We start from the raw sequence: 15,460 nt of genomic DNA on the forward strand, positions 1-15,460 counted from the left end.
AAAACTACCACAATCTACACCTACTTATGTTAGTGTATGATATCCCATGGTAGTTTTAACTCTAGCTAAGGTACTTGGGTACTGTAGTTTCCAAAAAAAGATGTTGATTATAATGTTTTTGTAGCATCTTTACGGGGATTGTGCTCAAGTATCCAAGATCAGTGACAAGTAGGGTTCACAGAGAACATTGAACATTTACGAAGGAGCAACGTGAATGCTGGTAGACCTGTATGATTCACAACAGGGTGTCATGGAAATACAGAAAAATTTTGACTGACAGATATTCTAACAAGATCTAACAATAACTTGTGAAAACATTGTCAGAAAACCCAAGAACCAATTTTTAAATTGGACTTTGCTAATATCCTTCAGCCCCCCATATATGACTATAGTAGGGATCAAAATATAAAATTATGTCACAAAGGGTAAAATAGTAAATCATCCTTCTGACCATCTATCTGTTAAAGGAGCAGGAAGAAATTTTGATGCTGCACAGTAAAAAATATTAAAACATCCTGTTGCTGCAGAAATTGCCTTCTTATTGTACAGTTTAATACCCTGTTCAAAAAAGTTAAAAAAAGTAAGACATGCAACAAGGTTTGAAGTCATGCATACTGTGAAAAACATAAGGGTCACCAAAATCAGTGAGGCATGTGTTTTGTGAACATTAATCAATAATTGAATTATGAAAGAAACATGGCATTTCACATAATGATGTTAATTCAAAATTTCTGTAATCCACAAAACACCTTTATAACAATGAGAACAATCAATTATTGATAAAATTAATTGGATAAATAAAAATGTACTCACCAAGTGCAGCAATACACTCACGTAAAAGACTGTTATGATTGGCAAGCTTTCGGAGCCAGTGGCTTCTTCAGGCAGAAGGGTTGAAGGGGGAGGAAGAAGGGTGAAGGAAAAGAAAGGATTGGAGAGGTCTAGCAAAAGGGGTAGAATTTGGAAAAGTCACCCAGAACTGCAAGTGAGAGGAGGCTTACCACATGGTATGTGGAAGAAAGACATTTTCGGGGACTGCATTGGACGAGATTCGAAAAACTGAGAGCTTAAAGGTGGAAGATAGGGTAATATGCAAGACAGAAATTACTACTAAAACATCATGAATGAGTTAATAAGAGTGAGAAGCTAAGTGCATTGTACATAACAGAGGTGGGAGGGGGCAGTGAAAAACATACAGGAAAGACAATTAAAGATGTAGAAAACTAGAACGGAGTGAAGCAAAGAGTAGTTACAGTGAAGAAAAGCTGAGACGGAAGAAATTAACGTAAATTAGGCCAGGTGGGTGGCAAGAACAAGGACATGTTGTAGTGCTAGTTCCCTTGCGGAGTTCTGAGAAACTGGTGTCTGGGGGAAGAATCCAGATGGCGCACATTGTGAAACAGGTGTTGAGGTCACGAATGTCATGTTGAAGAGCATACTCTGCAACAAGATATTGCAAGTTGCCAGTATATACCCTCTGCCTGTGCCCATTCATCCTAATTGACAATTTGGTGGTAGTCATGTTGATGTAGAAGGCTGAACAGTGTTTACATAATAGCTAGTATATAACATGTTGTTTCACAGGTGGCATAACATGTACTGTCAAAGGGAGAGCCACTTGCGAGACAACAGGTCATATACCAGCTATTATGTAAACACTGTTCAGCCTTCTACGTCGGCATGACTACCACCAACTTATCAATTAGGATGAATGGGCATAGGCAGAGGCTATATAATGGCAACTTGCAATATCTTGTTGCAGAGAATGCTCTACAACATGACATTCGTGACCTCGGCACCTGTTTCACCACACTCGCCATCTGGATTCTTCCCCCAGACACCAGTCTCTTAGAACTCCGCAAGGGAACTAGCACTACAACATGTCCTTGGTTCTCGCCACACTACTGGCCTAAATTTTCATTAATTTCTTCTGTCTCAGCTTTTCTTCACTGTAATTTCTCTTTGCTTCACTCTGTTTTAGTTTTCTACATCTTTCGTTGTCTTTCCTGTCTATTTTTCATAGCCCCCTCCCACCTGTGTCATGTACACTGCACTTAGCTTCTCACTCTTATTAACTCGTACATGATGTTTTAGTAGTATTCTCTGTCTTGCATATTACCCTGTCTTCCACCTTTAAGTTATCAGGTTTTCAAGTCTCTTTGGATGCAGTCCCCAACAATCAGTCTTTCCTTCTCATCCCATACGGTAAGTGTCCCCTGACCTGCTGTCCTGGGTGACTTTTCCAAAATCTACCCCTTTTCCTAGATCTCTCCAGTCCTTTTCCTTCACCCTTCTTCCTTCCCCATCAACCCTTCTGCCTGAAGAAGGAGCCACTGGTTCCAAAAGCTTGCCAATCACAACAGTCTTTTATGTCTGTGACAAAATAGTTTTAGTTACTTATTACAGACTGAAAAATGAAAAGAGTAAGAATATAGCTGAAAACAAAATAGCAAGCATTTGCATTGTAAACAAGTAATAATGATAAAGCTTAGGGTGCCAGGTAGGCTGTGAATCAGTAGTGGGGAAAAAATACTGACATCAAAAAAAGTTTTGCCTCACATCAGTTCTCAGAGTTCCGGAACCTGTACAGAAAATTGGAATAGAGATCAACATAAACATTATTTGCACCATTTTTATTGCTTATGAGAACAACACATTCCATGTTTTACCACCATACAGTGAGACCTTCGGAGGTGGAGGTCCAGATTACTGAACACGGCGGTACCTCTAGTACCCAGTAGCACATCCTCTTGCATTGATGCATGCCTGTATTCATCTTGGCATACTATCCACAAGTTGATCAAGGCACTGTTTTTCCAGATTGTCCCACTCCTTAACAGCGATTCGGTGTGGATCCCTCAGAGTGGTTAGTGGGTCACATCATCCATAAACAGACCTTTTCAATCTATCTCAGGTGTGTTTGATTGGGTTCATGTCTGGAGAACATGCTGGACACTCTAGTCAAATGATGTCGTTATCCTGAAGGAAGTCATTCACAAGATGTGCGTGATGGGGGCATAAATTATCATCCATGAAGACGAATGCCTTGCCAATATGCTGCTGATACGGTTTCACTATTGATCAGAGGATGGCATCCATGTATCGTACAGCCATTACGGCACCTTCCATGACCACCAGTGTCGTACATCGGCCCCACATAATGCCACCCCAAAAGAGCAGGGAACCTCCTCCTTGCTGCACTCACTGGACAGTGTGTCTAAGGCGTTGAGCCCGACTGGGTTGCCTCCAAACACATTTCTGATGATTGTGCGACACTCATCAGTGAAGAAAATGTGATGCCAATCCTGAGCAGTCCATTCGGCATATTGTTGGGTTCATCTGTACCGCACTGCATGGTGTCGTGGTTGCAAAGATGGACCTCGCTATGGATGTCAGGAGTGAAGTTGCGCATCATGCAGCCTATTGCGCACAGTTTGAGTCATAACATGATGTCCAGTGGTTGCACAAAAACCATTATTCAACATGACGGTATTGCTGTCAGGGTTCCTCCAAGCCATAATCCGTAGGTAGCAGTCATCCACTGCAGTAGTAGCCCTTGGGCGGCCTGAACGAGATGTGTCATCGACAGTTCCTGTTTCCCTGTATCTCCTCCATGTTCGAACAACATCACTTTGGTTCACTTCAAGACACCTGGACACTTCCCTTGTTGAGAGCCCATCCTGGCACAAAGTAACAATGCGGATGCGATCGTACTGCGGTCTTGACCTTCTAGGCATGGTTGAACTACAGACAACACGAGCTGTGTGCCTCCTTCCTGGTGGAATGACTGGAACTGGTTGGCTGTCAGACCCCCTCCATTTAATAGGTGCTCATGCATGGTTGTTTACATCTTTGGGCAAGTTTAGTAACATCACTGAACAGTCAAAGGGACTGTGTCTGTCATACAATATCCACAGCCAACATCTATCTTCAGGAGTTCTGGAAACCGGGGTGATGCTAAACTATTTTTGATTTGTGTAGAAAAAAATGGGTTTTTTGCAATCTAAATAAATGAAGCTTAAAATAATGTATGGGAATCATAAGCAATTATTTTTATGTAAATTTATCTTGTTGTGGTCATGCTGCAGTGATTTTTCTGGTACAGAATTTTGCACTGTGAGGTACTTTTAGTTCTTAACTGTGAACATGTTTTAGTCGTCCTCTTCAACTTATAAATGAGAGTGTTATTTTCACTTATGATTGTGTTTCCTGGCAGTGAAGAATATTACTAACCCATGATTGATACCATGTTTATACTGCTGCTTGCGCTATGTGTGAAACATTATTTGTTCCACTTTCTGACTTTATAACTACCATTCTTCATTCATTTAGCACCTGTCCTTAATGCATGCCTCTTTCCTTCTCTAATAAGCAGCTTGAAAAACTAACATCATTCAAATAATTATACACACTGAGGTGACAAAGGACATGGAATAGTAATATATTACATATACAGACAGTGGTAGTATCGCGTACACACAGTATAAATGAGCTGTGCATTGGCGGATCTGTCATTTGTACTTAGGTGATTCATGTGAAAAGTTTTCCACCATGATTATGGCCTCATGACAGGAATTAACAGACTTTGAGTGCGGAATGGTAGTTGGAGCTAGATGCATAGGGCATTCCATTTCAGAAATGGTTAGGAAATTCAATATTCCAAGATCCAAAGTGCCAAGAATGTGCCCAGAATACCAGATTTCAGGCATTGCCTCTCACCGCGAACAATGCAGTGGCCAACAGCTTCACTTTATGACCAAGAGCAGGAGCATTTGCATAGAGTTGTCAGTGCTAACAGACAAGCAGCACTGCGTGAAATAACCACAGAAATCCATGTGAGACATACAACGAATGCATCTGTTATGACAGTGAGGCAGAATTTGGCATTAATGGCCTATGGCAGCAGATGACCAATGCAAGTGCCTTTGCTAACATCTTGACATCAACTGCAGCAGGTCTGGGCTCCTGACCGTATTGGTTGGACCCTAGATGACTGGAAAACTCTGGTTTGGTCAGATGATTCCTGATTTCAGTTGGCAAGAGTTGATGGTGGGGTTCGACTGTGACGCAGCTCACACAATGCCATGGACCCAAGTTGTCAACAAGGCACTGCACAAGCTGGTGGTGGTTCCATAATTGTGTTGGCTGTATTTACATGGAATGGACTGGGTCCTCTGGTCCAATTGAAACAATTATTGACTGGAAATCGTTATGTTCGGCAATTTGGAGACCATTTGCAACAATTCATGGACATGTCACCAGGCCACAATTGCTCGCAATTTGTTTGAAAAACGTTCTGGACAGTTTGAGATAATGATTGACCTCCCAGATTGCCTAACACGAATCCCATCTAACATATCTGGGACATAATCAAGAGGTCAGTTTGTGCACAAAATCCGGCTGTAGAGCCGCATGTCTCAATATTTCTGCATGGGACTACCAGCGGCGTGTTGAGTCCATGCCAAATCAAATTGCTCCTCTATGCTGCTCTGTGCTGGACAAAAGGAGGTCCAGCACAATATTAGGAGGTATCCCATGACTTTTGTCACCTCAGTGTGTGTGTGTGTGTGTGTGTGTGTGTGTGTGTGTGTGTGTGTGTGTGTGTGTGTCTGAGTGCATGTGTTTATATATATGTACTTTATTTTTCCTGTTTTCAGTGGTTGCATGAAATGTCTACTATAATATGACTATCATTTAATGCAAGTGTAAGGATCTATGTTACAGTTTCAGTGTTGTAATGTACATAAAGAAAATGAAAGTAGGACATAAAATGGAGAGTGGGAGAGAGAGAGGGTCAAATGAAAAGAGAGGGAGAGAGAGAGAGAGAGAGAGAGAGAGAGAGAGAGAGAGATCTGTTTATTCTCATTCATTCTATTTTAACATGTTATATGTTTCTCATTTTGGGCTTCCGTTAATTAGTATTTTGGAAACCTTTGTCTGTATTATGTGTCTTAAAGTTTCTGGTGCTTACTGCCTGTTTCTATAGGATGTGCCTGCATCAGAACAGACTGGATCATATATGTTTACAAATGTTGAGGCAAACAAGACATACAGTTTATCTGTTGCAATGAGAAACTCGGTTGGTCAAGGACCTTCAGTTTCCACTTTTGTAACGACTCCTCCAGAGCAGAAAGGTATGTGAATTTTGATACTGACAAAAAAGATTACAGAGCTCCTGTATATGAAGGCATGGTGAAAAGTAATGCCTTTGAATTTTTTATGTGAAAATGCTTAAAGATTTTTAAATGAGACAAAGGCTACTAACATTCTACATTTTTATACTTCATGTTTTTTGCAGCCCTCTGCCACTAAAGGGCTCCGAATTGTAGTGTGTAACATGGTGGTGTGCAACGTAACTCTGTTGGCACGTGAGAAACAGAATGTTGTAATCAGGTTTCAAATTCAGAAAGTTCCTCCATACATGTAGCACCCTCTCCTTCAGCATGACAATGCCAGATCACACATGAGTGCTGCAACATCTGCAATAATCTGATGCCTTGGGTTCACTGTCATCAAAACTTAATGAACATCTTCGAGGACTTCACTTTGATAGTGACGAAGCAGTGCAAGCAGAGGTGAGCTTGTGTCTCTGTCAACAGAGTCAAACATTCTACAGTGTTCCAACAAACTAGTCTCTTGTTGGAAGAAATGTGTTCATCCCTGGGAGACTGTGTTGAGAAATAAATTTCCAGACATGAGGAATAATGATGTAGAATGTTCATAACATCTGTTTTATTTAAAAAGCCTTAAGACTTTTCACATAAAAAATTCTGTGGCATTACTTTTAAGCACATGCTCGTACATTTTGCATTGCTTAATATCGTCATAATGGATAATATTTGTATATGCTTCTAGATTTTTAAATTGCTTTTACTAACAGAGTGTTTTGTGTGTGTGTGTGTGTGTGTGTGTGTGTGTGTGTGTGTGTGTAAGCAAGCCTAATGAAACACTGTATTGAAGTTTGAGCCAATTGCAGGGAGCTATAACAATTATAATTAAGGGGAATGGATATAGCCAGTACAATGAGATGATTTTATTGAAGGAATGTCTGGGGTTTCCCTTCCAAATCAGATTAAATCATTGAAAATTTTTTAACACTGTTATGCTTGGATAATGTAACAGTTAGTCATTTATAGTCAGCAGTACATCCATAAGTACAAAAATAATTGGATACTGAAGGCGTGAATAAGATTGTTTCAAATGAAGCGAGTAGGTATCACTTTGCCTTTCCATGCATTCTAAGCAACATAATGTGTACTGATTACCATGTCTGACTGGTTATAAAAGTGTGCCAATTTGGGAAATATGATATGATATGATCATTTCGATAAGATCTGAGGTACCCAGAGAGATCGTACCCTGGGAGTAAAGAGTGGAACAGTCAATAGGTCCTAAATTTTCTGGTATCTCCATTCTCAGAAAACCAAATGTAAATGAGATCCCCAGTGAATTATTCTGTGTCCAGTTACACCACTACCTGATGTCCATGATGGTAACACTCCACTTTATGGCAACTCTCTCCTTATTTGCACACCAGTTTCAGCAAGGTTATGTACAGTGATACATAAGAGATTTAAATGCAGATGCATGCTATTAGTGTAAGCCAGCCAGTAGGTAATCCTTGTTCTGTAAGTATTGGGTTGACCACAGGACCTGTGTGCAGAAGCATCGTAACTTGCACACTTAGTTTTTAGGCACTATACAGTTTAAAGGACCACTGATTAGATTAGGTTACATTTACTTTCATTCCAATTGATCCATAGTGAGGAGGTCCTCCAGGATGTGGAACATATTAGAAAGCCATGCGGCATTAGCCGAGCGGTCCAAGGTGCTGCAGTCATGGACTGTGTGGCTGGTCCCGGTGGAGGTTCGAGTCCTCCCTTGGGCATGGGTGTGTGTGTTTGTCCTTCGGATAATTTAGGTTAAGTAATGTGTAAGTTTAGGGACTGATGACCTTAACAGTTAAGTCCCACAAGATTTCACACACATTTGAACATGTCAGAAAAACAATAATGCATAACAAATAAGCTAACGTACCTTCCACAGGTCCCAAGTGGAATGATCATCATTTTTTTTTTAATGAACGCTATATGAAAGGAACATTTTACAACACTCATTTATTAAGACTGCATTAATGCACTGAAATTAAAATTTAAGAAAAAATGTTTTTCTTATTTGTGAGGTAATAAACATATAATAATACTACTACAATACTTATTTACAATGAACACATTATTGCACTGAAATGGTGCAAAAGTTAGATGGTAGTGTATATATATAGAAATTCATCAATGGAGTAGAAGGAATTGGCCACCAATAAATGTTTAAGGCTTTTCTTAAACTGAATTTCGTTGGTTGTTAAGCTTTTTATGGCTGCCGGCAAGTTATTGAAAATGTGTGTTCCTGAATAATGACACCTTTTTTAAAAGAGTAAATGACTTTAAATCCTCATGAAGATTATTCTTATTTATAGTATTAATTCCATGAACTGAGCTACCAATTTGAAAAATTGATATATTTTTAATGACAAATTTGATTAAGGAATAATATATTGGGAAGCAATAGTTAGTATCCCTAGTTCCCTAAACAGGCCTCTGCAGAATGTTCTTGAGTTCACATCACATATAACTCTTATTGCACATTTTTGTGCCCAGAAAACTTTAGTTGGCTTGATGAATTACCTTGATGAATTATATCAAGAGACTGAATGCAGATCATAGAAACTATCCTATTAGTCGCAGTGTCACAAAATATCTTCCTTGTAGAACATATAAGGTGAGTTTGGATATACCCAACAGAAAACACTTCTGTATGTGGGAACTATGGGTGGTGATCCAAACAGCCTCAGATAAATTATCAGAGCATTTCATCACACACATGTATGAATCCATCTTGAAATGTCCAGTAAGCAGTTTGCAAAATGAAGTGGGCAGTGCGAGAGGTTTTCATGTATTGTGCACAAATATTGCAGAGTGATCACTTAAATTGTCATAATTCCATATCACTGTTATCGTGTTCTTCAATCACAAAATTCAGTGCATTTGGATTCAGTGTTCTGGGTACAATTACAGTCTGTACAGTGAAAGTAATTCCAGACAGTTTAAGCGATCTTGGCATGGCTGCTTCATGCTTCTGCAGCAGCCAGTCATATACAGAAATTTTGTATATCTCTCTTTGGAAAAACTCGGTTTAGACACATTTCAGTAGATGACTTTAACACACCAACTGCCTTTTGATATTAACAGTTGAAAACTGACAACAGTGCTACCAGCTGTCAGAGATTTTCTTTTGCCATATGGAGTATAATTTTCCTTCCTGTTTTGTCACTAATTGTATTTTATGAACTGCATGCTCATTAGTCTGAGCAGCAGTTTGATGGCTAAAAAACCTTGTATAAATATGCTTGAGTATGAAACATAATCAAGAGCAGAATATATAGAAACAATATCACATGTGAAAGCAAACAGATAGTAAAATGGGCTCTGTTTGCCTGTGAAGAGAAAGAAATCTTATCCCACTGTGTGACATGTTTTCCTAGTTTTAAAAGGTTATTTATATTTTGTTGCCCATTTTCCAGAGACATTTAATGAATTATATGTATAGTTATTCATATTTCTTTATTCTCAATTTTTTTCAGTAAATGACAGCAGCACAACAGTGCAGCCAGTACTTATTCTTGCAGCTGAAGATGCTATTATAAGGCAGTCAAGGGATATGGTGGATGAACCTGTTGTCATTTATAAGACAAAAGAGAAAATTAAGGGTAAATCAACAGTGAATGTGAAATAATGTACCTTACTTACCTTCTGTTGTTATACATTTTTATTAATAGAAGTAAGCAGAATCTATGAATTACAGTTCTAAAACAGTTATTACACAGTTACTTGCTTAGACGATGATCAGAGGAAAATTAAATTATTATATGCCATGTGTATGCATGAGGTTCACCAACAAAAATTTTAAAATACTGTAAAATAATTATTTTATATTTTGAATGCTTGGTGTACTTACAACTTCCCATCATGTAGAAATTTTCAGTCAGTTATTTTATATTCTCTACTCTATTAATAATATAAGCTCAATTGTTACTCAGATATTTTTTGTTGTGAAAACAAAAATTACAGTTACACAATACAAAATCATGATATGAAACATTTAATGTGGCATCAACAAGCATAAAAATGTTACATGGGTTGACATTCAGAGTTATTCTAGAGTGAGCAGATGCATTATGCTATTGTTCCAATTCTTCCTCCACTAAAGCCATCAATAGTAGTGAAAGTGTCTCTTAAAATTTGTTATTCTTGTTGTCTAAAGACTACAAGAAAGTATACAGAATGTATGTCTGAGATTATTATTGATCAAGGCCAATATCTGTTGGGGTTGGGTTGGTTGGGGAAGGAGACCAGACAGCGAGGTCATCGGTCTCATCGGATTAGGGAAGGAAGTCGGCCATGCCCTTTGAAAGGAACCATCCCGGCATTTGCCTGGAGCGATTTAGGGAAATCACGGAAAACCTAAATCAGGATGGCCGGACGCGGGATTGAACCGTTGTCCTCCCGAATGCGAGTCCAGTGTCTAACCACTGCGCCACCTCGCTCGGTCGCCAATATCTGTGTTTTGGATCACATTGTGTTGTGAATATTATGATATACCTCTGCAAATAATTTTGAAAATCTCGAGTGTGTTGGATAAATTATGTACCATTTTCAGTTGTAGCTCAACTTAGAAATTTATCTGCCATGATCAGTCTTTTTCTTAGGTTTCTTGTAATAATCTTTATTCTCAATGCCCCTACTTCTCTTGAGTATTAAACTTACACACTTCAGGAATTGATCTGTTTAACTTCTTAATGTTGCTCACTCTCTCTGGTAGTTCCATTGAGATCTCAGTGTGTGGTAGTTCCATTGAGACCTCAGCGCATATCAGAGATATCAACCATTAGCAGTATTTGCATTTCAACCATTGGTCTCAGCCCCATCATAAATTTCCCTATAACATTGGAAGTCGTAAAAATATGTATTTAGAATTAATATTTATGATGATACATGCGATTCTTCTATTCCTATTTTACTCAATTGTACAGACCCGTTAATTAAAAGTTATTCATACCATCGTCAGTTGCTACTCAGTAATGCCTTCTAACATTCTCCCTCAATAACCTCAATCCTGACATGAACATTTAGCCAGTTTTACTCCATATGCTTGAAACTGTGTGGGTGGAAGCAGTTACATGTGTTGTTTTGTGTAAGCCCTGAAATACTTCTTTCTCCTACACATATATTCTGTGGTTATGTTTAGTCTTGGCTTCTCATTCATTTTCACTGCACCATTAGTGTGTTATCTTTTCATAATTGCTTTAATTAAATTAAATTAAAAATTGAATGTTGGAAGGATTAGAGATAGAAATTGGAAAAGTGAAAAAAAAAAAAAAAAACAAGGAACAGGAAAGAGTGGATAATAGGAAGTTTATTGGATAAAATGGATGAACACAGGAAATGAAAAAAATGACAATTTGGATGAAGGCAGAAGCCAGTACAGAAAACTGAAAAACTGAACAATAAACTGAGAAGGTTAACTTACCAGTCTAGAGAGGACTGAATGAGGGAACAGTGTGAGCAATTAGAAGAATTGGAAAACAACTGAAAATTGGAAGAAATGCACAGAAAAATGAAATCTTTAACAAAAAGAGAAGTATGGTGTGTTAGTTAGTACCCCTATTGGGCGCCTTCCTGGGTGGCGGATGTGGGAAGCCTCCTAGATATAAGTGGTACTGGGGAAATGAAATACCCAGGGCAGACCAAAAACTAACAAACATCTCAAACCCACTGGCTTTGGGATCCAACAGCCACTGGTCAGCGTCTGTTCCTCTAGTTGAGGCAGCTGCACTAAAGTCTTCTCGAACTCAAAAATCGAGTCATATACATATGATCTCAGTTGCAATCACCACAAAAACTGAAATTCAACTTGAATGCATGATGGAAAAGACAATCATTGAATCACTACTCCAGGCACTAGTCGATAGACTGGACTCACCTGATCATCAGATTCGGAGGGCGGAGGGGGGGCAGAGACACCATTCAGGAGAAAGAATAGGAGCTCCTCAAGAACTCTGAACTCTCTCAAGACTAAACATAAGAATTTTATTGGCACAATTAATGTAAACACTCTTACCAAAACAGGCAAATTAGAAGATCTCACTAACACCCTTCAAAAATTTGACATAAAAATCACTGCACGCTAAGAGACTAGATTTACTGACAAAGGACATTTCAACACAGAGAAATTCAGAATGTACAAGGGTAAGCCTGCCATAAAAGTTAGAGACAAACTACAAACTACCACTCCTGGGAACCGGATTCACCATACACAACTCAGCACTTGACTCAGTTATCGACTTCACCTCTCCCAATAATAGAATCTCATTACTGTCAGTGAAATCAGCTAATAAAGCTTACACACTAATCAATGTACATGCCCTTACAAATCAACATAACAAACCGATCCTGAAACCGTGGATAATTTCTGGGAAACTCTGGAAGAAGAAACCAACAAAATACCAAGGCCCCATGTGAAAATCCTGTTGGGCAATTTTAATGTACAGCTAGGAAAAGAGAGAAAATTCGGAGATGTAACAGACCCTTATACCAGACACAAATGTACCAACAAGAACAGTGAGAAACTAATTGACTTCTGCAGGAACTTTGGATTTAAAGTTAAGAGCACCCAATTACAAAAACCTACACATAAGCTAACCACATGGAGATCTCCCAATCTGAAGCAGTGTGAATACCAAATTGATTGCATTGTGATTTCCAAGGAAAATATGAAAGAAATTCTAAGCATCAGATCTTCTAAAGGTGCTTTTAAATCAGACCATCATCTCCTACAAATAAAGACAAATTTTCAACCAAATAGAAGGAAAAAATATCCACCCAAAAACACGAAGCCAGATCCAGAATTTCTGAAACTCAACAAAGCACAAATCATCAAACAAATTAATCAGGAAAAATCAATAGACTGGAAGAAACTAACAATGAAAATTCAGGAAGCCATGAAACTAGGACAACCCCCTCACATCAGAAAACACCACTGGTGGAACACAGTCTTGATCAGGCAATAGACAACCGAATAACAGCCTGGAAAAAATTCAACAGCCACAAAACCAAGGAAAACTGGGACATCTTTCTTAGAACTCTTAAACAGACTGCAATGGTGATTCGAAAAGAAAAATGAGGATATGACAACAATAGACTCCATGAAATCCAACAGGATTTTGACAAAAATAATACAAGAAATTTCTACATGACATTTAGAGAAAATCTTCAGGAATACCAAGCACCCAGTCGGTGCTTCAAAAGACCCAACAGCTTGTTGGAAACCAACTCAAAAAACAACTGCAAAACATTAGCACAGTGTTTCTGCTCCCTTCTTAACTGTGAACCACAACAGGAAAAATTTGACTTCATACCCCTGGTATTCACACACCTGGACTCGAAATCCCCACATCTCACAGAAATTACGGTGATAGTCAAGCAGCTCAAGAACAACAAAGCACCAGAAGATGGGATTATCACAGAACTCTACACTGACACAGAAACTTCGTCAGCTAATCTCAGATATATGGGAGACAGAGGAAATATCAGAAGACAGAAATGTGCTCTGATCCATCCGTTACACAAAAAGGGTGACAAGATTGACACCAACAACTACAGAGGAATCTCTCTGCTCCCAGTGGTGTACAAAATCCTCTCCAAAGCACTTCTAAACGGAATAGAGCCCCAGGAGAATCCACTAATTGGTGAATACCAGGCTGGATTCAGAAAAGAGTGATCATGTATGGAACAGATCTGGAGCCTAAAGACGATACTACAAATGAGAAAATGCAGGGATATAGTAACTACATTCATCAATTACTGGAAAGCTTATGACTTAATAGATGCTGAAACCCTCTTTAAAACTATGGAGAATTCGGAATCAACCAAAAGACCCAGAAAATCATAGTACTAAAGTAAAATGCCTTGCCTTCACAGATGATATTGCTATTATCAGAAAAAAACAGGAAAGAAGTGATTCATGCAGTTGAAAAACTACACAAAATTGCACAGAAAACTGGATTGGAAATTTCATATGAAAAAACCTAGTATATGGAAAGATGACCAGAAAATAAGTCCCCACTAATCACGAAACATGGTAACATCACACAAGTCACTGGAAATTTTAATATTACTTGTCCAGTGTAACATGCATGGATGATATCTTATCTTTCTCTTATGTGAATATATTTGTGTGGCCAGTGCTGTCATATGGTGATATAAATTACTCAGGGTTGCTCTTCTGCTGATATGTAGCATATCTGCAGAAAGCAATACTATCTAGTATATTTCTTCAGTTTCTTTCAACCCTGTAGGGTAATGGGTGACTTGTTTAGTATGTTTTTTTCTTCCCAGTACCTGTTCATTCTCTTACTCCACCAGGTTTTCTTTGCATCGGTGATCTTAATTTTGATTATGGCATCAGTCCACCTATGACCTATCACAGTATTCCTATAGCTGGATATATTGTACACTCATGCATATGGATTTTTTTGCTTACTCCAATTTTCTCTGATCCCTCCATCACTTCTTTCATCTGTTGTTTGCTGTTAAGCTTGTTGTATTCCATATTGTCTTGGTCAACATGTGCTCCATCCTCATGATGTGCCCAGCAAACCTCAGTATTCTCTTCTGTGTCATGCTTGAAACTGCTTCAACAATCTTATACAGTTCCTGCCTTGATCTATGTATCCAGACTTCACCTTATTTTTTGTGTTCCAGATGTCTCTCAGGATCTTTTGTTCCTCCACTGGTTGCAGGCTGTCTTACCCAAGACGGTCATCTCTGTTGCACACAGTGCAGTTTTTCTGCTTGTTGACATGTAATTCATGTCTAATTAGGCCTACATATAAACTAATTTATCTCATGTCAGTTATTTTTGCTACAATGATAATGTTTTTCTTTATACAGGGATAGCAGTTCACACATGGAAGAGACTGCTGTTTGTGTCTGATTCTGAAGGCTATGTTTTGAGGACATCGATTTCTCATTATGATTCACCAGTTACTATTCTAACTCATGCTCATACAGGCTTTATGCCGTGGGATCTGAGTGTGGACTGGCTAAATGATCAGTTGTACATGCTTGCAGAGATATCAGACTCACCAAGAAAACGATGGCAAATTGCACGGTGCAGTTTGGATGGTCGAAGCCTTACCATTGCAGTTGCTGGCTTTTTTACTAAACCACATCATATTGAAGTTGATCCTTACAATGGGTACGTGTCCATGTCAGGAAATTACAAATAAAACTTTACAATTAATAAAGGACCCTAGTGTAAATTATTAACAGTGTGCATTACATGTGGTAAATCAAGAATTTGTTCAAAATTTTTTTAATTTTTCGAGTGATTTCCATGTTTTACA

General features: G+C 38.6%; 1 protein-coding gene across 1 annotated transcript in view; it reads left to right on the plus strand.

The window, feature by feature from the left end:
* Positions 1-15,460, plus strand: part of LOC124721321 (proto-oncogene tyrosine-protein kinase ROS) — a 566,425-nt gene that overhangs the window by 376,027 nt on the left and 174,938 nt on the right. Inside the window, exons 7-9 of the mRNA XM_047246233.1 lie at positions 5,987-6,134; positions 9,638-9,763; positions 15,006-15,312. Of these exons, the coding sequence (XP_047102189.1) occupies positions 5,987-6,134; positions 9,638-9,763; positions 15,006-15,312 (581 nt within the window). The remainder of the gene's footprint in view (positions 1-5,986; positions 6,135-9,637; positions 9,764-15,005; positions 15,313-15,460) is intronic.

The sequence above is a fragment of the Schistocerca piceifrons genome, chromosome X (assembly GCF_021461385.2).
Source record: "Schistocerca piceifrons isolate TAMUIC-IGC-003096 chromosome X, iqSchPice1.1, whole genome shotgun sequence".
In the NCBI taxonomy this organism is placed as follows: domain Eukaryota; kingdom Metazoa; phylum Arthropoda; class Insecta; order Orthoptera; family Acrididae; genus Schistocerca; species Schistocerca piceifrons.